Source organism: Echiichthys vipera (genome assembly GCF_963691815.1).
Source record: "Echiichthys vipera genome assembly, chromosome: 12".
NCBI lineage: Eukaryota > Metazoa > Chordata > Actinopteri > Perciformes > Trachinidae > Echiichthys > Echiichthys vipera.
In genome coordinates, this window is record NC_139837.1 from 17,909,887 (window position 1) to 17,936,775 (window position 26,889).

The following is a 26,889-nucleotide window of genomic DNA, read 5'->3' on the forward strand; positions in this document are numbered from 1 at the left end:
GGAAGAGGGCCTTACTTGTGTGTTGTAGCAGCATGAGTGTGTGGCTGCTGGTTTCATATATGAACATTGAGGAAGGGTCCAAGCCAAAACTAAGTAAAATCACAGTTAGAACAAAGAATCTATGGTGGCAAACATGCCTGAGTGGTCGCTTTGAAGGGCTGATTAAGGTTATAATAGTCATCTGCCTTGCCTGAAGCCCTCAGGCTGTGTGTTGGGGGTGGGGGTTGATAAGAGGTAGGGGGGGGTAGTCCAGGCTGTTACCCTCTTTGTTCTGGCCCACTCCACTCATGCCTGCTTTTGTCTCCACCCACAGTCTACCACTGAGAGCATTATCTCTCTATCCGTCTAGCGCCAAAATATAGAGGGAGGTTTATTTTTCTTCCTCTTTTTTAAAGATAGGCCTATATTTTGTATCTGACTCATTTCCAGGACAACTGCAGGTATAGAGAGGGTGTGCAAAAGCAGCCCGTGCAGCCGCCGTCCGACTCTCTTTCTCTCTATTTCTGTGCCTCTTTCTCTCCAGCATTTCCCGCCACTCCAGGGTGCACAGGGAGGGGAGTGGTGTCACAGCCGGTATGAAGAAAGGAAGGCTCTTCTCAGCCTCGCGCCAAATGCCGGCGTTATTCAAATCAGCTCAGTGGGTGCGGCCCAACTGTCTCCACATCCTGTTAACCCCCTCTGAGCTCCAGACTAGAAAGCAGATACACAAAGGCAGAGAGAGCAAATGTGGGCTTTGGCACATAAAGAGTAAATGTATCACTGATGTTCTACACATACAGCAGAATGTCAAGTCATCACTTCTCATGAAACAGATTAAAATCATGTTATTAAGGCTTAAATAATGTAGGTTTATTCTAGTAAAACCATACATTTTGTGACACATTACTCTATCACTTACACTAATACTCTCTCTAGAGGCATATATGCAAACAGCTACTATAGTGTAGTGCTAGAGTGTTACAAAACCTCAGGTTTTCAGATCAACTTCCTCTCTCACACTCACTGAGTTTCTCTTTCAGGTCCTCTTTGTCTGCAACGCCCTGAGCAATGAATGAAGCAGTGAAGTATTCAGGACACGCCAGAAGACTGAAAGGCTTACCTATCCTCTACTACGCTCTAGTGGCTGTGAGCATGAAATGCAAGAACTTATTAAATATCAGTACCACCGCACTACTGAGAGATTTTAGATAAAGAAGCAACTAAATTGGGATGCGTTAATCACATTTAAATAAAAAAAGGTTTCACATTTGTATACAGTCTAGACATAAATGTTTGGACACCCTAATAAGTTAAATTTCTAATTATGTCTAACATATTTTAACATAATAACATAAGTAGTTAAGAGAGAAAATAGATTGCATGCACCTAACACCGGACAATATTAAAGACACAAAATCCTTCAGCTGTCCTCATTCAGTCGATAAAAGCTCTTTGCGTCTGGTCTCTGGAGAGCCCGGAGGAGAGTGTGTGGTCACAGCCAGACACATTATCTTGATCGGTACGTGGGCACAATTGCAAATTTATCAGTATCTTGCGTATTGGATAGATAGGTGTAATGCACCACTGCTGTTTTGTTATTTGATACATTTTGGATGTTAATGCCTAGAAAGAATAGAAAGCAACACTATGAATTTACACTTTACACATGGTGAAAAAGATTTTACACCGTTTTGTAAAATGTCTGTTGGTCACTTATTGAGTTAGCACATGTTTTTACATACATGTCCACAGTAAGTATTTACTACCTCCGCAATGCTGACAGGTATGAAGAGATGATGACCTCATGTCTATATTGTCCTTTTGTTCCTTGAGTCCCTACATGGATGTCTGCTCAGTACCTTCTTCCCAGAAAACATCTGTAGTTTGTAAGTTGCCTGTTTGTTATCATAAAAGCATAGCTAATATTATTTATAATGCGTTTATGTTCTTCAAAGCACCACCTACTCTTTCATCCTTGTTCCCTGCATCAGCGGTGTGTTTCTGACTGATGCCATATTTGGAGGCTTATATATACAGTCTGGTGTTCCTGCAGCCAATCAGATCCAAGATGTGGAGGTCCCAGCCAGTCTGACTCCCTGGCCGTTGCCTGGCAACTGGGACTGCTGCTCTGTAATTCAATCCATGGAACGATCCTGCAGGGGTTTTCATGGGGCAAGAAGAAATGAACATTTACACGGGGGAAGTAAATGACCCAGGATGGACTTCATTTCCCACACTGCTGAGCAGGAATATGAAGGACTGGGAGCACATGGGATACATTACAGCTTAATCAAATAATAAGAGCCATCTTCACTTTGAATGAATGAATTGTATGGGGAAGCAGTGCTGCTTCTATGTTCAAAGATATCAAACTCCACCTCTCTGTTAGGAGAACTGAAGCGTGAATGCATTACAAGCATCACAACACAGCGGTGATCTGAAACTCCGGCCTGTTTCCTCCAATAGGGTTCATCAACGGGTTGTCACATCCATTAAATCACATGCTCTGCTGCTGCTACTGCTGCTGCTGCTGCTGGTGCTTCAAGGAATTAGCTACTGAAAGGGTTAAAAAGGGGGAGGAAGCAAAATGGCTTGAAGTCAGCAGCAGTGTGTATGAGAGACAGAGAGAGGCATATAGAAAAAGACAAGCACAGAAGAAGAGAAGGAATACAATGCGGGAATATCAACAGCTTGTTCTGAATCTCTCTCCATCTCTCTCTTATCCTGCAACATCTCACTCCTCTTTTTTTTCGAGCCTTTAGCTTAGTGCCTCCGCAGCTGCAGTCAGAGTGATCTCATCTGCTGAGTGCACAAGGATTGATTTTTTGCATATTTAAGAGTGAGTTAGGACTTTGATGCCAAAGAGAGAGAGGGGGACCAGAAAAGAGAGCTATCAGGGGGCACACTGGGCCTAAGTGTGGGCCTGAGGGTGATAGGAGAGTGGTGAGCCGAAGAGGTAAGATGAGTCTAAATAACGGCCACACTTTTACCTCCAGTGGACAGGACTTGACATGCAGCAGTAATCGAGCCCCTTGGGAAGATGCCAGGGCATTGTTGAAGCCCCCCACTCCCACCAGGAAACCTAAACCAGTGAGTACCCCTACAGCCTTCCTTGTGCAGCATCCAACAGGTGCACTTTGAGTTCTCAGGCCTTTGTAAAGTGACTGCCAAGTGAATTATGAAGTCAAAATGAAATCTTGTCATCACGTTGCAGCTGAATTATGTTGCTTTTGTTTGCTAGTTAAAGCCTGCACTGACAAACTTGAGTTCACTACTTAAGGCTGTTTTTTTCACAGTGGCCAAAACGTATCTGATCTCTCAACTTTAACAGCAGGAGGGTTAATGCCAGGGTTATAGCAAGTGCTGCATTTGAAGTCTGAGCGAAAATAAAGTTGTTATGGAGATGTAGACCGGTGAAACAGGATACGGAGGCTTAAGGCACAGAGCAGAGAGGGCTCCTGTTTCAGATCAGGTGCATGGTCCTCCTGAACCCAAATACAAACGCAAACAAGTTGTCTCGGTTGGAATTTGTGAAAAATGGTTTAATCCTCTCTAAGCAGTGGAAGTAAGTTTTCATCCCGTACAGAATTTCTCCCCATGTTTCAGACGGAAATATTTGATTTTTTATAGATTTATCTTGTTTTTAAATCCGACTGAAATTAAAGAACTATTTCAAGTTCAGACCACTCATGACCAATTCAATTGTATTGCAAAATAAGAAAAAAATCTGTTGGTTATCATGGACATTTATTGTCATGGTAATTCAATTTAAATTCAATTCAATTTTATATATAGTGCCAAATCATAACAAAAGTTATCTCAGGACACTTTAAATGTACTATTTGCAAGTATGGAAAGACCACACTATACTTATTCATGATTTACAGAGACCCAACAATTCCCCCATGAGCAGCAACAAGTTGCACTATCCTTAATAAAAATACTAATAATTAATTAATTCATTCATCTTCAACCGCTTGTCCCTGTCGGGGTTGCGGGGGGCTGGAGCCGATCCCAGCTGACATCGGGCGTGAGGCGGGGTACACCCTGGACAGGATGCCAGTCTATCGCAAGGCACATAGAGACAAACAGAGACAGACAACCATTCACACTCAGTCACACCTACAGGCAATTTATATTCATCAATTAACCTAACACGTGCATGTCTTTGGACTGTGGGAGGAAACCGGAGAACCCGGGAGAAAACCCGCACAGACACGGGGAGAACATGCCATCTCAACACAGAAAGGCCCAAGCCGGGAACCCACTCACTGTGAGGCGACAGTGCTAACCACTACACCACCGTGACGCCCATACTAATAATTATTAAAGTTAATATATACAATATTAATCCAGCAATCTTGAGCACACAGTGGCGAAAAAAACCTTCCCTTAACGTCGAACATACCCAGCTCTATGCAACACAGCCATCTGTCTTGACTGGTATTATCTGTGGAAAAATGACAGTACGCTATAATTATATACTCTGTTTTGTTGTCCCAGCCCCCAAAGAGTTAACAGGTGCCAGCCAGGCTAGCATCTGAGCCTGCACTATCCGAGCCTTGCAGAGGATCAGCTCACAGCGGCTCACGGCAATGAAGCCCATGTCAAATTGTTCCTTTCTTCTAGAAACTGTCAGCAAATCATCCGTTTTCCCCATATCCATATAATGTTTAGAGTATGAACATTGCACTATGTCCCTGCAGGCAGAAACGTTACAACCTGATTGGATAAAAACACTTTACTCCAAAAAAGGCCTTTTTTAGAACTAGTCAAAGCTGGATGTAAATGAAATCTTTTTTTTTTTCTTTCACACTCCTCTTCCAGCCCAAGCCCGAGAATGCCATCACCATTGGCGTGTCGGCACGAGTCCTCTTCAACATGGGGAAGGAGCAGCACATCTACGAGCAGCAGGGCTTGGAAGAATACATCAAGTATCAGGTGGAGCATGAAACGGAGCCTTTCAGCCCCGGACCCGCCTTCTCCTTTGTCAAGGTCAGAGAAACAAACGCATACATACCATATCAAACCCAAAGCAGAGTGATTCATTGGTGGCAGGGTTATTTGTTAGCTGGTCGTGTCTCTGGAGGCGGTAGATGAGTAATAAGCATGAAACACCAACCCACCCACACTCACCCACACTTCCATCCCCACTGCAGTGATATAGTGTCTTCTTTTTTATGACTCTGATCTGTGTTTGGTCGTGTTGCCAGGCTCTGGAGGCCGTGAACACTCAACTGAGGGAGCTTTACCCCGAAAGCGAGGAGCTCTTTGATGTTGTGCTCATGACCAACAACCACGCATATGTTGGTTTAAGACTCATCAATACAATCAATCATCACGGTGAGTACACAACACACATGGACCATAAAAAATGATCTTTCAAATTATTTGGTGGCATAATGTTTTGTTTGTAGAAACATTTGACATACTGAGCTGCCACAGTGTGTTTATTTTTGAACATTTTTTAGTGAAAAACTATATGATATTTTTTCCAACTTTTTTCAAATTTCTTCCAACATACTGTACATGACATAGCTATACTATGACTTTTTATCACTTTTTTCAACATAGGCAACTTTACTAAGACTTGCTTTCAACAAAATATTCTTTAGTACACTATGATTTTTTTTACGACTTTTCTCGACACACTATACTATGACTTTTTTCAACCTAGACTACTATTCTATGACTTTTTTTTTTAAATTTCCTTCAACACACTATAATATGATTTTTTTTCAAAACACCACTTTGGCCCACTAATGTAGTCAAGCCAAGCAGAAAAACCTCAGGTTCTTTCCTTTCATGTCACTCCACGTTTTCTCTTCCTTTCCCCTGCTCTGCCTCCCCAAGCCACACACCACAGAGAATGAGTATTTGATGTCATAGTTATCAGCTAATATCAAAGTATGTTGCTACAGATTAATTCACAATGTTTTGATCAAATGACTCTTGTATACCTTCACATCACTGCTCTTGTGATTCCTCCCTCTGCAGGGTTGTTCATTGAGCGCTTCTGTATGACAGGGGGAAACAGCCCCATAGGTTACTTGAAGGCCTACCACACTAACCTTTACCTGTCTGCCGATCCAGTAAAGGTTCGAGAAGCTTTGGAAGAAGGTACATATTACTGAGAATTTGCAATACTAGACTAAAGAGGCAAGATGTATTGAAATACAGCTGTTTCTCAACAATACACTCAGGTATAGCAGCAGCCACCATGTTCACCCAAGAGAAGATGACGGAAGTGTCGGAGACTCAGCTGCGTGTTGCTTTCGATGGTGACGCTGTCCTCTTCTCTGATGAGTCTGAGCGCATTTACAAGGCCCATGGACTAGACAAGTTCTTTGAGCATGAGAAGGCACACGAGAACAAGCCTCTGGACCATGTACAGTATACACATAATAATACTACTTTTAACATTTACCCTTTCTCTTCTAATTTGGCTAATCTGGGGGAGGGTCTTAAACCTGCCTGACTGCTTATTTCTTGCCCCGTCTGACTTCCTTTTGTGATTTCCAGATCTCACAAACTAAATTCTTAATTATAATGTTATTATGATAAAAGGAATGATGGACAAAGTACAACACACATTATAACAAAGCAGCTGGTAAACTTTATATAGAGCACCATTTATGGTCTTACTGTTCTGTCTTCTTTCTTCAGGGACCACTGAAAGGTTTCCTGGAGGCTTTAGGAAAACTGCAGAAGAAGTTTTATGGCAAAGGCCAACGCATGGACTGCCCCATCCGGACTTACTTGGTGACAGCTCGCAGTGCAGCCAGCTCTGGTACCAGAGCCCTAAAAACTCTTCGCTCGTGGGGTCTGGAGATCGATGAAGCGCTCTTTCTGGCAGGAGCGCCGAAGGGTCCAATGCTTGAGAAGATCAGACCACACATTTTCTTTGATGACCAGATGTTTCATGTAGAGGGGGCAGCAGAAATGGGGACTGTAGCGTGCCATGTACCCTATGGGATAGCTCAGAGAGTTACCAAGAAAGGAATTAATGAGAAAAATACTTCTACAGCAGCCAAGTAGCCTGCACATCACTGTGACTAAAGGGACATTTCATTTTGGCTTTCAGCTGCAGAGTATGTTAAAATATTTTATTTAAAACTATGAAAAAATGTCCTGAAAACGGGTTGAGAATGTAATAAAACCCAGTTGATGCAATTTGATTTGTACATTAGGCTATGTTATAATGTAATTATAAAGCAATGTGATTTCATAATACCATTAATCAAATAATTTATCTCATTAACAGTTAAAATTTCATTTCAGATGATTATTTCATCCATTGATTGGTAGATTATAACATTATATATTAGTTTAAGAGGTCCAGCTCTCTAATGAGGGTTCTAATAAACCCTTCATAAACGTTTTACAAGGTGTAACTAATGGCTTTATGAATTATTAATAATTATTCAACTTAATAAGTAATTTTAAACATTATTTTAGATTGGTTGGAAGCCAATATTCAGAACAATGTTTGGACATTTCTTTGACCATTTGGATCATGTACCTTGTGGAAAAGAGTTGCAGAGTACTAAACCAAAATCTAAATTATTAAACACTAATTAACCAATTAATGGGTTCCCAACATATATAACGGCATCATTTCTAAAAAGAGAGCATAAAAACATATGCAAATGGATTTTTTCACCACCTAGCAATCCTAAATTAGTTTTTATTTACGACTTAGAACCGTTCTATAAAGCATTAGTAAATTATTCTTTAACCATCAATAAAGCCTCACTTATAAACCCTTTATAAAGATTGCACTATTAGAAAGTTGCACTTAATGCCGTTTAATTTGCAGGAAATTACACACACCAGCAACCTCCTGTATAAGCCATATTTCTATATTTTTACACTCATCCTCACACATATCCCCCTTTAGAAAGACAAAAAAAAACAATCAAAGTAAAGCATGTTTAAAATTAATCAGAAACAAATATTAAAACCATCTGAAAGCTCTAAACAATAGTTATTTAGACGCCAGGTCACTGAACAAACATCAAGTGACTTCAGATGATTTTTTAAAGAGGGAGTGAATGCAGCCTGGATGTGCTAACTTGATTAGAAGCTACACAACTGCACTGACGACATGCATCAGTCACTTTATGCAGAATCTCCTTTGGGATTTATACAGTTTTCTCACTTTCTTGCTTGTTTGTGTGTGTGAGTTTTTGAAACGGGTGCCTTTTTCTCACTACTGTTGGATTTATTTGTCCGTCTTGCATGCGTGTTGTACATGTGATTGTTAAATTAAATATATTGTATAAAAAGGATTTCATTTATATTTATTCTTGTTCAAGACATTAATGATAAGTTTCAACATCTTCAGCGTTTATTGGCATCCATCTTGTGTAATTTTAATTTCTAATCGTCCTTAAAGTCCTGAAAGTTTGGTGTCTCGTGCCCGTTGGTCATGTTTGTCATTTAGGTGTGATGTTATTGGAGTTGGTGTTGAATAAGACCAAACTGGCTCAGATGAGTACTGTGGACTGTTATGAAATCACATTTTTCTCTTTCAAGATTGAAGTAAAGATAACTGTATTCAAAATGAGCACTGACTCATTGATTTGCAGATGTGAAATGAGTTTCAACCTCTTCCTGGAGAGCTAAGACAGGAGCTGATGGTGGCCAAAGTGATTCTTCCTGTTCACAGCAGAGGGAGACCGACACCACAAAGCTCATTCTAACTTTTTCAACATTAACTTAAACTTTGCAGCAGTCAAAATGTAACATTGTGCATTGATATGTCTAATGACTGCAGAATTCCTTACAATTGTTTCAATGAATAGTCCATAACCTGAGTAATCTTAACAGTCTTCTCTCACATGATTACAACTCCTTACACTTGGAGTTAAGCAGCACAGCTTTACTAACTGTTAAACATAATATATATATAACATATATAATGCCTAGGAATTAAGGTGGTTCATAGATAATAACACATAGATATTTATGCTTTAGTTTGTTTAATGAACAGTCAAAGCAGACCAGAACATTTTAACAAGAAACAAGGAACCAACACAATATAAAGGTATTAGATCAACAGCAACTTCACATATTTAACATTTCTGAGGTGGTAAGTCATCACTTACTAAGTTGCCAAACCAGTTCAGTTATGACTGCTCCTTCAAAAGATACAAACAAGATGCATTTATTTTTACATCCTGTTGAAAAGTCTTTTAGTTATATTAGCACAAATTGATCATCAGTATATAACAATGGATCAAGTGACTGTGTGTGAAGTTAAAGTTGTCGCTCATAGTTATCTCCCATCAATGTATGCATGATTTATTTGATTTTTTCAGCTCTGTGTTTATGGTTTTGATGTCCACAATTTAACTGTGATCAGAAAAAAATCCTGCTTTCATTTTAAAATGTTTATGAAGCAGTGAAAACTTTCATTCATTTATTCACTCAACCCTTTGTGGTGGACTTTGCGAGACTATTGACAGATGATACGCACCAGTATCTTTGACAGGATACAGATTTATTAAACAAAACATTTCAGTGGTCTGAAATTACAAAAGTGCTGTTTAGTAAATGACCTAACATAAATTGCAGTAACCGTAATTTGGAATAAATTTTAAAAAAAGCATGTTTTCAAATGTTTCTTATTCCTTCATGGGTTTCAGTAGAAGATACTGGCGACCCATCCCACCACTGCTCCAGTGCTGGCCACAGCTGCAGTGGCGGCTCCTGACAGACCGGCTGCACCTACAGCAAAATTACACAGGTTTAATATGAAGGAGAAGGGAGTTGTTCTCAAGTTAACAGAGCAAATGAATCAGCAGCGTTATTATACACAGTGGTGTAAGTATATTCAAAACAGTTATGTAAAAGTTAAAGCTACCAAAATGTGATCATTCCAGTAATGATCATCTCAACATTAAGATACAAAAGCTAAAACCACAACATTAATAGTAATAATATAATGACTTTTACCTGCTGCCTGCAAAACAGCCACCGCACTTCCTGTTGCCACTGCTCCTCCATTAGCGACTGCAGCAGCAGACATCATGCTTGCAGCGTAGGAGCCTGCTGCTATTCCAGCTGAGGTGAAACCTATTGCTCCCAGGACCACAGGGGCCCCGACCACAGCAGCAACTGCCCATGAACAACACAGCAGAGGAAACGCTGTTGTAAATGATTGTGTGATCATTTGTTTAGCCACTTTAAAATTGATCATGCATGATGTAAATGTCTTTTCTACATTAAAGTGTGTTAAAATCAGTTAAAAAAAACAAGAAACACATGTGATCCACAAACGCTGCACAGTACAAAGTCTTACCTGCGCCTCCTACAACGGCAACTGTCCCTGAAACAAGATGAAATCAACATTTACAGTTCATCTGGCTTGATTTAAGACATTTGTCATGCCATGTTTTTATGTAAGGAAAGCATATATCAATAAAAGTATTAGCACTTCTAAAGAAATGTATCAGTATTGTCAAAGGATCAGAGATACTCACCAGGGTCCATGTCTTTCTCTGTATTGATGAGTCAGGGCTGAATGGTGGCTGCTGCTTTAGCTGAATGTTTATATAGCCTGATGGTTAGGTCTCATTTCTTGATAAATGAAACTGATCGAATCTGAACAGAAGAGGGCGTCACATAGAAGTAAACTACAGTAATTAACATTCCAGAGATGGTATGTCACATCCCTATGTTTGGAACATAAGAATGAAAACAATAAAGAAAACTAAAGAGTTGCTGAACTGGTTTCCTTCTGACTTCCCCTTCAAACCCACATTCAGGACTAACTTTTGTCTTAATGTAGCCACTGATGAAGTGAATGTTTTGGTCCTGGAGGTTGAGGTGGCTCTGATCCACATCAAAGTAATCAGTTAAATATAATATAAAGAATTAAACCTATACTTTAGGGATCATAATAGTCTTACTCCAGCATGCAGGACCTGCAGCTACTTTAAGGAAAACATGTGTTTAATGAAAACTGCTATTTGAGTGTGCTGCTGTCCCTGAACTGATGAACGACTCTAAACTGTGAAAACAGCCTGATGAAACATCAGACTCTTATCAGTGGAGGGCCGTATTTCCAATCAAGGGTATGAGTGGCAGAAGAGCCTCCTCAGAGAAAGTCCCTTTATGTCAATATTACAGCTTTGTCATGTGTTTTTAGGCCAAGGACCCCTTACCTTTAAGAGAGAAGCAGGGGCCCCCTACTACAAAGAGTGTATAACATTGAGTTGCATATTTAATTGGGCCTAACAGTTAGGGTGGCCTAAAGACTATACACACAGCTTTTTACACCCTTTTTGAGTCTGCTGCTGTCACTGAGATGACACCGTGAAAACACTTTGATATAATACCAGACTCTTATCAGTGGAGGGCGGTATTTCCCAGCCAATGAAATGTAATAGTGGCAGAAAAGCCTCTTCAGTTGTTTTGGGTAAAAAAAGGAAAGTTTATATTGTGTTTACACAAAGTTAGAGACGGTCAATAGAGGCTCTATTACGTCTGTATTCACTAAAACAGAAACAGAACAGACTGAAACATCTTAACAAGCACTGGATTTACATGTTCGAGCCTCTACGACCCCCTACTACAAAGAGTGTTTAACATTGAGTTGCATATTTAATTGGATCTAACAGTTAGGGTGGCCTAAAGACTATACACATACAAACACACACACACACACATACACACCTTTTTAAGGTGCATACAAAACTAAGATATTGCAATGATCATAATTAACATATTCATATATTTATACATATGTTAATGAAGGCCCATTGAATCCTTCAGCTAAGTTGTATCAGTGCATGGCTACACATTAGTTAAAGTTTATGAAGCAGTGAACACTTTCATCATTTACCGACTCAGCCCTTTATCATGGACTTTATGAGACATAATGACAGATGACACACTGCACCAGTATCTTTGACAGGATACAGATTTATTGCACAAAACATTTCAGTTTCAAAGTGCTGTTCAGCAAATGAACTGTACGTCATAATTGTGTCTTATTCCTCCATGATTCTCAGCCGAAGATGCTAGACAGCCATCCCCCCCCTGTTCCAGCGCCATCTCCTGAAGAACCAGATGCACCTACAGCAAGATTACACAGGTTTTATATCGAGGGGGAGCTACGGAGAAGCTGAGAGAGTTGTTCTCAAGTTAACAGAGCAAATGAATCAGCAGCATTATTATACACAGTAGTGTTAGTATATTTAAAACACTGTTTTGTAAAAGTCACAGCTAACAAAATGTGAAACTATTGTTTCTTTCAGTTCCAGGTTTGCGAGAAACCTCTGTAGAGTTTTTTTTGGTGTTGCACTTCATAAAAACATACAGGGCAAATCCTTTCCCTGTGATCATTTCTGCAATGATCCTCTCAACATCAAGGTACAAAGGTTTAAAACCACAAGATTATCAAGGCCCTAAAAGTCATGTAATGGCTTTTACCTGCTTTCTGAAAAGTAGACACCACACCTCCTGCTGACACCCCTCCACCGTTATTAGCTGCTGCAGTCGACATCATTTTAGCAGCATAGGAGCCTGCTGCTATTCCATCTGAGGTGAAACCTATGGCTCCCAGAGCAGCAGGATCCTTGGCCACATCAGCTACTGCACATGGACAACAACACAGCAGAGGAAACGTTGTTGTTAATGATTGTTGCTTTAATTGTGCATGATGTAAATATATTCTCTACATCAAATTGTTCAAAATCAGTTGAAAAATAAACACGTGATCCACAAATGCTGCACAGAACAAAGTTTTACCTGCTCCTCGTACAACGGCATCTGATCCTGAAACACGAGATGAAGACTGAAATCAACATTTACAGTTCATCTGGCTTAATTTAAGGCATTTGGAACATAAGAATGAAAACAATTAAAAAAAAACGAATTTGTCATGCCATGTTTAGTGTAAGAAAAGCATATATCAATAAAAGTACTTCCAAAGAAATGTATCAGTATTGTCAAAGGAGCAGAGATACTCACCAGGGTCCATGTCTCTCGCTGTACTAATGACGAGTCTGGAACTGGGCTTGGGGCTGGGTTTTATATAGTCGTCGGAGAGAGTTGGGTCTCATTTCTTGATAAATGAAACTGTTTGAATCTGGACAGAGGAGGGCGTCACATAGAAGTAAACTACAGTAATTAACATTTCAGAGATGGTATGTCCCATCCCAATGTTTGGAACATAAATATGAAAACAATAAAGAAAACTAAAGAGTTGCTGAACTGGTTTCCTTCTGACTTCCCCTTCAAACTCACATTCAGGACTAACTTTTGTCTTAATGTAGCCACTGATGAAGTGAATGTTTTGGTCCTGGAGGTTGAGGTGGCTCTGATCCACATCAAAGTAATCAGTTAAATATAATATAAAGAATTAAACCTATACTTTAGGGATCATAATAGTCTTACTCCAGTATGCAGGACCTGCAGCTGCTTTAAGGAAAACATGTGTTTAATGAAAACTGCTATTTGAGTCTGCTGCTGTCCCTGAAATGATGAACGACTCTAAACTGTGAAAACAGCCTGATGTAACATCAGAGTCTTATCAGTGGAGGGCCGTATTTCCAATGAAGGGTATGAGTGGCAGAAGAGCCTCCTCAGAGAAAGTCCCTTTATGTCAATATTACAGCTTTGTCATGTGTTTTTAGGCCAACGACCCCTTACCTTTAAGAGAGAAGCAGGGACCCCCTACTACAAAGAGTGTATAACATTGAGTTGCATATTTAATTGGGTCTTACAGTTAGGGTGGCCTAAAGACTATACACACACCCCTTTTTGAGTCTGCTGCTGTCACTGAAATGACTCTAAACTGTGAAAACACTTTGATGTAATACCAGACTCTTGTCAGTGGAGGGCAGTATTTCCCAGCCAATGAAAGGTAATAGTGGCAGAAAAGCCTCTTCAGTTTTTTTGGGTAAAAAAGGAAAGTTTATATTGTGTTTACACAAAGTTAGAGACGGTCAATAGAGGCTCTATTACGTCTGTATTCACTAAAACAGAAACAGAACAGACTGAATTATCTTAACAAGCACTGGATATACATGTTCGAGCGAGGTTGGATGGGTTGGATATCATTCTGCTTTTCCTCTGGCACCACCATGAGGCTGAGATCTTACCTCACTGTAACAGCCAGCTAAGTACAGCGTGAATTAAGTGCTCAGTACACAGTGTCAGCAGCACAACATAGGCAGATTTATTACCCAATAAATAATAATCTCAGGAGCACCAGCCAATGAAGGGCTGGATGTATTTATTTATTTAGCACAATTTAAAAAATACACAAATACTGACAAAGAATACAAATAACATACAGTTCAGGAAGAGGCAGAAAACCCAGTGGGCTTATTTGAAGCCTCCACCTAAACTGAATTTGTAGCTTTTGAAATAAAGGAGTTGATGGGATGTGAGACTCTGATCGAGTTGCAATTCTAACAAAACGTTTCTGGAGGACCAAGATTTTGTAGAGAGTAGTAGTAGTAGTAAAAAGTAGTTGCCCAAACTATATTATAATCTGAAAGATAGGGATAAATTAAGCTGTAATAAAGAGCGAGGAGACAAAGAACAAGGATTTTTAATGAAAAGACAGAGATCACAAAAGTGCTGTCCAGTGAGTGAGTTGATATAATTTGCAACTGCCTGCTTAATCTGGCAAAAGCAGAAACACCATAAAATGCACTGGTTTATGATTTTTTATTTACGCAGACCGCTGATCAGCCATCCCACTGCTGCTCCAACACCGGACACAGCTGCAGTGGCAGCTCCTGACACACCAGCTGCACCTACAGCAAGATTACACAGACAGAGAAAGTCTGGTTATCAAACTGAAAGACTCAAACAGTGTACACAGCAGTATATCATTTTGTTGAATACTGCAAGTCATCCACATAAACTTCTCTACTGTGACAACGCTACATTAAGGGTTCCTACAGTTTTTCCAAGGTCAAATTCATCCACTTTTCAAGCTCCATTTTTCAAGGTTTTCTAGCACCTGACAGCTGTGGTCAATAATACATTGAATACACACATATTGAAAAGGTTTATTTCACTGTCTTTTAATCACTTATTTAGTTTGTACTTATTTAAATTCAATCTGCTGCTTAACTGCAAGTTGTGTATTGTTGTATATTGTATAAACCTACGCTTAACCACGATGTCTGTTGCACTCTGTCACATTAGTTATTGTTTGATTTATTTTATGTTAGCTTTATTTTGATTTGATTATGTTAGCTTATTGTTACTCTGATCCTTTCCCATCTTTGTATTGAAACTGACGACAATAATTTCCCTTGGGATAAATAAAGCTTCTTCAATCTTGAATCAACAGCTAAAATTGTGTTTCGTAACACCACAAGGATAAGAAGTTAAATAAAATGTCTTCTCCCTAGCTATTTGTTGTGAAAGAAGTGCGGTTACAATTTCAAGTACTTTAACCAAAATGCGAGCACTTTTCAAACCTTGAAAAACACAACATTAAAAACTCAAGCATTTTCAAGGATCTCAAGCACCAAGACGAACCCTGTACACTACAGTTGTTTCAGTTCCAGGTTTGCCAAACATTTGTGTAGGATTTTGTGTTGTTGCACTTCAAACACATTGCATTAGATTCCCCTTGTATTATCAGAATCAGAATCAGAATCAGGTTTATTGCCAGACAATTTTCATTGCTAGGAATTTGAATTGATTTGACAGTGCCTACATAAATATAAACATGAACACAAGCAAGACTAAACATATGGCATTGAATGATATACATGAAATATAAGTGACTGTATTTGTATGACCAGTGCAGGTGGTAATGTGCAAGTTAAAGTGTCCAGTGAAAAAGGGGGGGGGGGGGTGTTATTGTTCAATTAATGATAAAACCACAAGATTCAAATTCATTTGAAATGAACCTAAATGTAGGCATTCATACCTAATGCCTGCAAACCAGCCACCACACTTCCTGCTGCCACTCCTCCTCCATTAGCGACTGCAGCAGCAGACATCATGCTTGCTGCATAGGAGCCTGCTGCTATTCCAGCTGAGGTGAAACCTATGGCTCCCAGGACCACAGGGGCCCCGACCACAGCAGTAACTGCACATGAACAACACAGCAGAGGAAACACCGTCAGTGATGAGCAGTGTGCTGATATTTGCACCTCTGTAAAACGGACCTTTCATGATGAACGTTTATCATGTAAATGTATTAGTTGGATAAGTCAGACTTCCTGTCTAATCTTACGTGCTCCTGCTCCTGCTCCAATGGCTATAGCGGTCTCTGAAACACAGTTTAAACAGAAAGCCACATTAAGAGCTCGTCGTTAATCAAATACTGTCACTATTGTTATTTTTTTATTCGTAAAACTCAAAGGTAAAACAGGGATACTCACTCATGTGGCCGGTTAGTTTCGGGTCTGACGAGGACGAGCTGCAAACTGCTGGGTGAAATTTGATGACGTTTATTGAGAAACGAAACTGACACAAGATGTCGCGAGAACATGAACGGGATAAGAACATGGACTTTCCCCCCCAACTTCATTGACAACAGTTAGATTCACACAACAGCATATAAACAAGTTTAAAGAATGAAAAGAGGAAACAAAATACCATGGAGTTCAGGTATGGCATAAAAAAGGGAAATAAAGACCGGAATGTAAAGGGAAATGGGGCGAGCAATACACTTTGACATTCAGTAAAAACAAAACAATACATCAGAAAAAATAAATAGATAAATTAAGAGGCAGCTTATAGGTATACCATTTAGTACTTTACAAATTTATTTGTACTATTTTCAGGTTAGTATCATTAGTTATCAGGTAAAGTTTGTTTTCCTATTTTCATTTTATATACATTTAATTTTCTTTTACAAAAAACAGCTGAATTAAAATGTTAACAGTTTAGTCACTTCCTTCATTTAAATATACCAACCAATTGTACAGTTAACTCAACAAATTATAGCATTTACCTTAGATTCCGGTGATCAAACTAATCAGAAGTGGGGTGCATATATTGCCGTTTCATCATCTCAACTTAATCATAACAATACAATACATTTATGTGACATAGCACCTTTTACAGACAGCCACAAAGAGCTTCACTTCACTTGATAAAATAGTTAAAATAAGATCCAAACAGTAAAACGAGCAGGCAAAAATAAATACCAATGGAAATGAAAAATGTAAAAGACAAAAAGTACAAACATGAGACAGAAGCCGGTTGAAACACGTGAGTCTGTAGCTGCTGTTTTTTTTTAAAGCATCAATGTGATGATTTTCACCGGAGTACTCCCTTTGCTGTCGCACTTACAGTGTTTGACAGACGCTGGAGCCTCCGTTGGTGATCAGCGGACCTGATCACGTGGTCAGACTCGCGCATGCGCACGGTGTTCGGGGCTGATGGAGAGAAGATGCCCACTACCATCATCCCCGTGTAGTGCAGGAGCAACACAAAGCGCGCACATTCACCGCAGACACCGCGGACTCTGTTGCCTCTCAGCACAGCTGCATGTTGTAGTCTGACACAGGAAGACCGATGTCCGTGGCAAATGCGAAACACACGGTCCCCAGTCCGGTAAGAGGCTGATTATTATTATTATTATTATTATTATTAGTAATGTTCACATTAGCCGTCTGATGCCATCATGATCAATAGACGACCCTCATGTAGTTTATACACAGCTGTTTATAACGGCCTGCACTCTGGACGTGAACCGATCCGAGATATAAGAGGGTCAGTGTTGTTGCTAATACATGAAACCCTGTCTTCAGTGACCGTCAGTGCAGGTGCTTTAACGTCAACTCTCCACCTCAGGTGATCCCATACACAGGGCCCATACCTGGAGGCCTGCACCCTGGGGAGATCATCATCATCCAGGGCACTGTGCCCTCAGATGCTGACAGGTGAGATGTCATTAAATAAGAGAGATATGCAGAGCAAGTGCCACCTTTATCGATACGTCCAGATTTGATTGGTAAACCCAAAGCATGTGATACCTTAATCTGGGAAACGGTTGTTTAGTTCAGTGGTCCCCAAACTTTTTTTAAACCCACCCCCCAACACATATACACTGGGACATTTCTGTAAAGGCCATGGATTTAATTTAACAAACTGATGTAACATCAATATTAACTCAAATGTGTAGGTCTATTCTCAATCACACAGAAAAAGTTCAAACGTTTCTCTGTAGTTTTGCAGATAGATGTTTAAATCGAGAATGCTATTGGTTAAATATTTATTTTCATGTCATGTAAAGGTCTTGTTTTTTTTAGGCAGTGAAACAAAAATGTACGTTAAAAAACTGCAAAGAAAAAATCCTGCGGCACCCCGTATGGAAATAACTGGTCTAGTTCTGTGGAGCAACACAAGCTTTGTCCAAAATATTTCCCCCTCAAAGATGTGGCTTTTAAAGGAATTCATAGTGATATCAAACTACAAGATCCGTTTGGATCACTTTAGCTCAGCTATGACTTTCAGTTTTGCTCATCCCCCTGGAGGTCAGAGGTCAGAGGTCAGGTTTGGCTACAGAACCGTGCGTAGCTCAAAGACTGTTAATCATTATAAACACCCCTGTCCTCTCTTAAACCCCTGTGAGCAGAAACTGAAATCATCAAATTGAGCTTGAAGGTTCATTCTTCGCACTTTGGCAACAGTAGTTCTGTCAACTGTTTTGTCTGGGGGGGGGGGGGGGGGGGGGGGGGGGGGGTTCATGTTAAACTAGAACCACATTTTGACACAGGGCCTGTATTGAAGCACCTGCCTTTGTCGGTAAGAGGTGCTTTGACATAAAGTGAATATGGAAGCCAGGTATTAATCCAGGCTCTGCGTGCAATATACCTCCGCAGGTTTCAGATCGACCTGTCGAGCGGCTGCAGCACCAAGCCGCGCTCTGACGTCGCCCTCCACTTCAGCCCTCGCTTCAAAGGCTCGCCCTGTGTGGTGTGTAACACCCTGCTGCAGGAGAGCTGGGGCAAAGAGGAAACGCTCCATCAGCTACCCTACAAACAAGGAGCCCCCTTCGAGACCATCATCCTAGTGCACGAGGACGTCTTCAAGGTCGGTGAACCCACGCTGTTAATAAGGAATGCATGGATAAACCTGTGTAGAACCTAAAAAAACATCTGAAATTTGGTGAATAGAAAAATAGCATATTAAAATACATGTCTTAACCCATAGGTGGCAGTAAATGGCACTCACCTGCTGGAATACAAGCACAAAATCCCACTCAACAGGGTGGACACATTTTCCATTTCTGGAAAAGTCAGGGTGCACGCTATTGGCTACATCCCAAACTCAGTAAGTATATTCCTATCGCTTTACTTTGGCCTCGCAAGTTTGTCAGCTGTGTGTTATTTTTTTTTTTAGAAACACCAGATCAATCATTTCTAAATGTGTCTTTTCTTTCTCTTAGGCAATATATTCAGAATCGGGTGACTTGGTAAGTTTTCCCTTATGCGTCAGCTCCATAACAGCTGTGACTAAATGTGCCCAGCATCTTGTGATGCCACTGAAACCGGATCACATTTCCTCAATGATTTCTTTGTTTGTGCCCCGTAGACGGTTCATTTCAGCATACAGCCCTCAGACTTATTCTGTTTTTCCTGCGAGTCATTTTTGAGATTTAGGATCACAGCCAACTTTATTTAGAGGGTAAAGCCTAAAGTCAAAGTGTTGGTAATTCTCTGACTACTCGTTATGGCTGCTTGATTACAGCAAAAAGCATAATCAAGATTATTTAGGTCATGATTATTTAACATGATTACTCACTAACTTTGGAAACTAATTATTGAAAATGTCTTTTTAACGGTGCATTTCCCCTAACTTTAAATATAATTTAACTGAAAAACAAAATGTAAAAAAAGAGAGATAAATAAGATTGACTATATTGTAACATTCCACTTTCACAACCCACTGAAAGTTACTAAACATTAATATTCAATATATAATAAATACAAAAAAACAGATCAAATATATACATTGGAAGCCAAAATCGTAATTGAAAATAAAATGTGATTGTTTTTAGCGATGATGCAGCACTCCCAGAGCAATTAACGTGATTATTATTCTAACCGGTAGGAAGGATATTCCAAACTCTGAAAATAACACCAAAGTAAATAATCCCAAATGATCCCTTTATCAATATTATACAATTTGTATAACCCTAAATATTCCCCTCTTTCACATACACATAATACAGCACTGAAACTTATACTTATTTCTCTTTGTTACCTTCCCGTGAGGAGGCCCGCCTGTTCATCAAAGAGAATCGAAAAAGATTCTTTAAAATGTAGCTTTTCGAGAGGGCTCAGAGTCAGAGCTGCAACCATTAATACACAAGTTTGTCCACAGACAATCTACTCTTTCCTGAATCTATTTATCATTTAAGTAATTCAGTATTTTTCAGGCGGAAATGCCAAATATTTGCTGGCTCCAGCGTCTCAAATATGAAGATGTACCACTTTATATACTGCTCATTTACCTTGGTCAATTGAATAGCTTTGAATTTTGGACTTCTGGCCAGACAGATGGGGCGTTTGAAGACATGACCTTGGATTGTATTTTCATTCTTCACTATTTTGGTTGTGCAAATGATTAACCGATAATGAAAATAAAACCTAAAAATGTATCATGAAACAGTTATGTTGTCCTTCCAGAGCCTCCCTTACAAAGGCAGTATACTGAAAGGACTGAGCCCTGGACAACACATCACAATTAAAGGACAGGTCAGCATGTATCCTCACAGGTAAAGTGATAACTGATTAAATCTACCTAGACATTACAAATAAAAGAAATCTGATGTGCACATCTCACCGATCGATTTTTCAACTAATAATGTACATTTGGCTCTGGTAACTGCAGCACCTGTTAGAAAAGGAAAAAGAATTACCTTTAATCCACCTTTCATCCAGTTTTACAGTGAACCTCCGCAACAACAGGACTGAGAACATCGCTCTCCATCTGAACCCTCGCATGAAGTCGGGTGTGTTCATTAGGAACTCGTACCTGAGTGAGTCCTGGGGTCAGGAGGAGCGGGAGCTGCCCTTCTTTCCCTTCTTGTCGGGGGAGTACTTTGAGGTAAGAACGGTTTAGTTTGAAGGGCTCCTGCTGACGGATGCCACTGTATTTGATGTTCATCTACTCAACATCTACTTCTCAACATGTCTGCAATGATTGACTTTCTCAGTGTTTTGTTTTGTCAGATTCTTATCCTCTGTCAGCCTCATCAGTTCAAGCTGGCAGTGAATGGCTCACACCTGTTTGAGTTCAGGCACCGGGTGCAGGATCTGGGTAGCATTGACCAGTTGGAGATCATGGGGGACCTGGAGCTCAATGACGTGAAACTGTGGTGACTCAGGCCTTACAAGGCAGCCGGAGATACAGGCGCTGTTGTTGTGTTCTGGTTATCAGTGCTAAATTAGCTTAGTCGCAATGACCTAGAAGACTATGATGAAATGCTGAAAACGGGAAACCCTGTGCTGACTTCAGGTCAGGTTAACTTGCAGCAAGCATAGGTCACTGATTTTAAGCTAGTCTAGGATTTTTGCTGACCAAGGACCATGAACAGTCCCCACCATGGAGTGTTACTCGTCCATGTTTCCAGCCCTGGCTAGACAAGTGATGCATGAGAGTTCGCTGTGCTGGAGCATCAGGCTGTGAGCCACTTTGACTGTTTACAGCTACAACTTAGGTTTGCCTTGGTTCCTTTCTTCTACTGTCGCTAGTGCATTCTCTGCTGTGATACGCCCGTAGTGCACTGTATAATTTAAACAGGAAATATGTGTAAATGTTAATAAGCACTTGGCTAGTGAATACAAACAATGAATGAAATTGAAAGGCTCTATTCTTTTGGAGCGAGGCCCAATAAAGACTTATTTATCGTACAACTAATTTAAAAACCTTTGGAACATTTGTCATCGTTATTAAATAATTAGTAGTTTGCAAGTTTACTATGTGGGTTCAAATCATTTTCATCTGCAATTTTTTGATGAAATAGGATATGCCTGCTTAGGGCCTGCCCACATATTTGTTTCATTTTTTATTCAGTCGTAATCCTCAGGATTCTTTAAGACATGATAGCGTCCCATGCACTTGACATTTAAACGATTTAACATGTTATGGTGCAGCAGAACTCAAGCACAGTGTGGTACAGGGTCTGTTTAAAATATAACTATTTCCATAACCTAACGAACATTTTGCGATCTTAATGCAAGCTGTAGAATATAGAATCCTGCATCTGTGACTGTCTCATCTCACCGCTCTCCCACTCAGTACTGCGATGAGCAATGCTCCAAAATGAAGAGATATTTCTTTTCCAATGTCAGTTGTTTTTTTTTGGCATTATCTGTTGTAATTGTTGTAAAATATGTATGAAAAATCTTCCCTATGTATCATAAATGATTTAATAACAAATAAATGTGTTACTATTATCTTTTTGTATCCACTGTTTAATATGTTGAGATGGTTTGAGATAAACCTGTAATATCAGCCACTAGGGGGCAGCACAACAGGCTGTAAAAGTTATTCTCACATTAACCTTGATAGGGTGAAGGCCTTAGCTAAAAGTGGCTTATTTACATATCCAGCAGACCCGAAGCAACATTAGCATTAATTTACTCTCCTGGCCATTTTTCTGTCCAGTAACTCCAGAGGAAAACTGGTCTTTAGCTAAATGCTCCACTTTCAGTTCCAGCCGACTTTGCCTGACTACTGGTAGCAAAAAAAAATAAAAGCAATTTTTGAAATAGTTTTTGGACTGAAAAACAGCTGCCTGCTGCATCTGGGAATAAGGTTGATTAGTGCAGACAGGATGAACTGAAACAGGAAGGTTACAGGCTAAAAAAATCAGTGGTTTAATCTCTGCGATCTCTTTACTGAACAACCCTTTCACATAACGTAGCCATCTTTTTTAAATATAAGAATATCGGTTATTGCCACTTCAACTTACATTAGTCCCAATGTAGGTGTTTGTACTTGATGACCATCTCATGTCTGATACCCTACACATTCAACTGCAGTACTTCTACTCAACCAGCAGGTGGAAGAAGATGACTGAATGTTACACTTTTTTTACTACCTAGGCACCTTCACCAACCACTGCCAGTCAGTGGATCGTTTTTTTCTTTAAGGCGCCCACAAATCTGTAAAAGGAGTCCTTGTTTTAGTCTGTTTCCGTCTTCAAATGTTGGTACTTGAGGGCTTAGCAGGACTTCTGTCAGGATGGAGAGGAAACTTAATGATCTGCAAAAAGCCTTTCTAAATGTTTAGCATCATTCATCAGACATGCTTGTTTTTAGTCTGTTTCATTTGCGCCTAATGGCCACAGGTATCAGTCACAAGATGAACTTTAAAGGAAATGTAATCGTCACATTATTCTCAGGTTAGCACACACTGGACCTTCTAAACCTCAAGTTTAATGCAATCATGGTTGATAAAAAGATGGTGTTTTATTCCACAATGATATATAATTTGTAAGATTTGTCATAACCATGGTACAGTACAACAGTCTCTGTTTTTTTAACATAGAAAAAGCATGATGATATGCAACATGACATCAACCATTGCACTGCTGAGGACGTCCAAGAAAAAATGCAAAAGACACAGTCCGATCAGCAACAGGGAAAAAGGCTAAAGTTTGTTTTACAAAAAAATAGTTAGACTTTTGAGCCATTAACGGAAATTCAGAATTTGACCAAAAAGGCTGTGTACTTTCAAAACATCTTCTTTTTTTGTTGCTTGACATGGCTCACAGACATACGCCACTTTGGAAAACAAACCCTCCTGTCCAGTTTCCAGGAGCTAATGGAATATGCTTCCCTTGAAGTAAAAAATGAAAAAGAAGCATATGTCTGAGTTGTCTTACAGGCCACCATGCTAAAAAACATCTGAACCTGTTCTGGCGGAGAGGTTTGGCAAGACATCGGCTGAGGGCAACTGGTTTCACTCCAGTTCAGTTAAATTCCATTCAGTTTCTAGTAGCTGAATTTCAACCACAGCCCTTTTTTCCAGATCTCAAAAAGGAGAGAAAGGAACAAATTCAGGGTCAGAGCGAGCTGGTCCAAACGTGGCACGGGAGAGTTTCATGGGTTGGATGCATGTTTTTAGGAGGGGGTATATATCCCATTGTCAGACAGAGCTGAGCTTTACCAATCCTCTCACAGAGTCCTCGTGTAGTGAGTCCTGGCTGGCTGGGTTGTAGAAGCCAGCCTGCATAGTGTGGCTGTGACCCATGGGGCTGCCACAGGGAAGCATACCTGGCGGCGAGGGCACTTCCTCTGGGGTGAGAAAGTGGTGGTGGGCCACCGGTTCCTGGAGGGGGTGGCTGTGGTTGTGTGTATGGCTGTGTCCATGGATTGGCAGCATGTCCGTTGCCTCGTGGCAGCTGAGGCTGGGGGTGGACGTCGGAGGGGTCGGCTGGCCGAGGGGGAGTGAGGTGCACGGGCCGCCCAGGGTGAGTGAGGTGCGGCCGGGTAGAGAGCCTCCATTTTCAGGGGAGGCCGTCAGGATGACTGGCTCGCTGCTATGCTGCTGGAGGAGAGGTGTGGCTGCGGCCTGCAAAACGAATTTGGTGCTCTGAATGCACTGGTCTTGGTCACACTGAGAGAAAGCAGCGGAAAGCAAGAGAAAGAGAAGAGTATAGGAGGGGATTCGAAAGCCGGCAAGATAGATATGGTGCCGGAGTTGAAGGATGGAAATGGATAATAAATAACAGTGAGGCAGTGTTGAAAATTAGATGGGAAGGAAAGGAGAAACGACACACGGGGGGTGGAAAGAAAACAGAGGAGGGGGTTGGTGATTGGATAAGGGAGAGAAAGAAAAAAAGATGTTAGTACTCTCGTTAGAATGTAGAGCCACAAAAAGAACCTGCACCAGCACATGCATGGTCACCAGTCAAAACAGAGCTGAGGTCAGTAGTAGACAGAGTTGAAAACAGGACTATAAAGACACTGCCTCATGACCTATTGATCTTGGTTGCCTTGCTTTAGAGTGGAAATCACACATCTAAAAGTGGAGCAGAGTAACTGGGTTAGGGCACGGCGAATCATTATCACCACAGAGCACTCGTGTGTGTGTGTGTTAGAGACCAGTTACAGATGAAAGATCACTTGTTGTGCAGGAGTTAAAAAGCTGTACAATCATGTAGCCTCCCAAAGTCTGACTGACAAGAAACGTGATGCACAAAGATTTGACCCGGGACATCTCACCTTTCTGTCTCAATCTCACTGACCTAAAAAGAGCAGATTACAGAGGTGATTTAGGTAAAAGTTGAGCTACCTTTGGCAGTAGAAGAGATTATTCTAAGTATTATCAATCCTCCTATCAGTCACATGTATCAACTGTTCTTGACTTATCATCTTTACGAGTTTGGCCCCTCTCCAGGTGATTGAGAAGACCATGAGCGGGTTATTGGCCTGGAATGACATAAAAACTTTGCTCACAGCCCCTGTTAGTGCAGAGCTACATTATCAGCGGTGTATTTAAAATGGAGAGGGATATTTTTCTTTCTACTTTCAGACACACTCATGTTTTATAAACAGTCATAGCTCGACTGACTCAGCACTGTCCATCCCCTACAGCAGACAGACACGCAGAGCAAAACGGAACAATGTGCACATAGGCTGCTGATAGACTAACCTTGGATAGCAAGTGAAGCAGCACAGGCCATGTTTTGGGTGTTTTCTTTTTTTTTTTTTTTTTTTTACACGTGACAGTGATTAAACAACAAGGATAAGAGAGCTTTATCTCTCTTATCCTTACATTTACATTTTATTCCTCGATTTCATGAGTGAACTGTGCACAGTAGTCAACATGTTGTAAATTATAAAACCAGTGGTTGAGAGGAGTTTTGAAAGCAAAATATAACATTCAAAATGGCAATGGGTCAAATATGCCAAACATTTCCTTCTTCCAGCTACTCAATTTGGACTTTTTTGTTTTTCTCTTTGGGAGGGTTGACTGAACAAAACAAGCAATTTAAAGACATGACATTGCGCTCTAAGAAACAGACATTTTTCATTAGTTTCAGACACAGACATTAGTTTCTTACGTTACAGACCTAATAATTAATTGACAACGAAAATAATGATTAATTGCAGTCCTGCTTTCCAGGCAGTTTAATTTAGATTTTCAGAAATGTCATACTGGTGAGGGGATCCTTCAATTTACCAGCCAGCCACAATTAGGAGTTCAATTCAATAATTTAAGGTCATGAGGAGGATGAAAACGACCTTCATATAAAATGAAAAATGTCTCAAAGCTAACACCATTTGTGTTTCTTCTTAAAACACGTCTTGAGATGCGATGGTTGAATCCAGCAACAAGTTGAGAGATTCCATCTGTATGTGTTATTCCTGACAACACACCACTGTCTGCTGTGACTGATAATAACTCGTCCATTTGGCTGACATCTAGGTGGTCCGTTTGATTGAACTGTCCTATGCAAGAAAAACAGGAAACTACCACCTTTCTGTTGATTATTTCATGTAAAATAATCTGGTCCAAATATTGACTGTATTGTATATCGTGCTCTTATAGGAACAAAGAAATTGAGACTGTAACATTATCATTCATGCAGCTTACGGAGGTAAGAGTAAGAAGTGAAACTGAAAACGAGGCTGTGGGATGTCAGTCCCTCATCATTCACTGAGCAATTATCAACAAGGAAATGGCGGTTGATCAAGTTGGGTGTGTGTGTGTGTGTGTGTATTGTACAAAAATAGCTCACAAAGGAAAAGAGGACAGAGGAAGAAGGAAAGGAAGGAAGACAAGGTCAAAAATAGAAATATTTACAATGCCAAAGCAAATTGTCTACCATGATGTTGAAGGACAGGGTCACCCAAATTATACAAAACATATATGCTCCCGCTAGCTTACTATGATAGCTACCCATACAGATATTGTTAGTTTTATTCACAATAGAAATTAATGCACACTGCATTT

General features: G+C 40.2%; 5 protein-coding genes across 7 annotated transcripts in view; 2 read left to right on the forward strand and 3 right to left on the reverse strand.

Moving 5' to 3' along the window:
* Positions 1–2,908: 2,908 nt before the first annotated feature.
* Positions 2,909–7,017, forward strand: LOC310954917 (cytosolic 5'-nucleotidase 1A-like; the record flags this gene model as incomplete). The annotated part of the gene is made up of 6 exons (XM_083924606.1): positions 2,909–3,069; positions 4,807–4,974; positions 5,193–5,322; positions 5,977–6,099; positions 6,183–6,367; positions 6,646–7,017. The coding sequence occupies exons 1-6, from the start codon at positions 2,941–2,943 to the stop codon at positions 7,015–7,017; spliced, it is 1,107 nt and encodes a 368-aa protein (XP_083780732.1). The 5' UTR covers positions 2,909–2,940.
* Positions 7,018–9,573: 2,556 nt separating this feature from the next.
* Positions 9,574–16,446, reverse strand: LOC310954918 (uncharacterized protein). The gene is made up of 7 exons (XM_083924607.1): positions 16,347–16,446; positions 16,199–16,234; positions 15,890–16,051; positions 14,676–14,756; positions 10,286–10,312; positions 9,940–10,101; positions 9,574–9,711 (listed from the first exon to the last, which is right to left on the reverse strand). Exons 1-7 carry the CDS (start codon positions 16,348–16,350, stop codon positions 9,626–9,628), a joined length of 558 nt encoding a protein of 185 aa, XP_083780733.1. The 5' UTR covers positions 16,351–16,446; the 3' UTR covers positions 9,574–9,625.
* On the reverse strand, positions 11,895–13,075 carry LOC310954380 (interferon alpha-inducible protein 27, mitochondrial-like). Its single transcript, XM_083923815.1, has 4 exons — positions 12,961–13,075; positions 12,739–12,765; positions 12,421–12,582; positions 11,895–12,063 (listed from the first exon to the last, which is right to left on the reverse strand). Exons 1-4 carry the CDS (start codon positions 12,968–12,970, stop codon positions 11,996–11,998), a joined length of 267 nt encoding a protein of 88 aa, XP_083779941.1. The 5' UTR covers positions 12,971–13,075; the 3' UTR covers positions 11,895–11,995.
* A 1,014-nt stretch (positions 16,447–17,460) lies between the features above and the next one.
* On the forward strand, positions 17,461–21,302 carry lgals8b (galectin 8b; the record flags this gene model as incomplete). The annotated part of the gene is made up of 8 exons (XM_083924465.1): positions 17,461–17,526; positions 17,767–17,855; positions 18,798–19,008; positions 19,129–19,248; positions 19,364–19,390; positions 20,607–20,695; positions 20,862–21,027; positions 21,153–21,302. The coding sequence occupies exons 1-8, from the start codon at positions 17,488–17,490 to the stop codon at positions 21,300–21,302; spliced, it is 891 nt and encodes a 296-aa protein (XP_083780591.1). The 5' UTR covers positions 17,461–17,487.
* A 2,085-nt stretch (positions 21,303–23,387) lies between these two features.
* Positions 23,388–26,889, reverse strand: part of LOC310954355 (palmitoyltransferase ZDHHC14-like) — a 49,345-nt gene continuing 45,843 nt past the window's right edge. For 2 of the 3 annotated variants that reach the window (XM_083923778.1, XM_083923777.1), the window contains exon 10: positions 23,388–24,546. In XM_083923778.1, coding sequence (XP_083779904.1) covers positions 24,076–24,546 — 471 coding nt within the window. In that variant the 3' untranslated portion in view covers positions 23,388–24,075. The remainder of the gene's footprint in view (positions 24,547–26,889) is intronic. The other variant, XM_083923779.1, reaches the window with a different exon arrangement.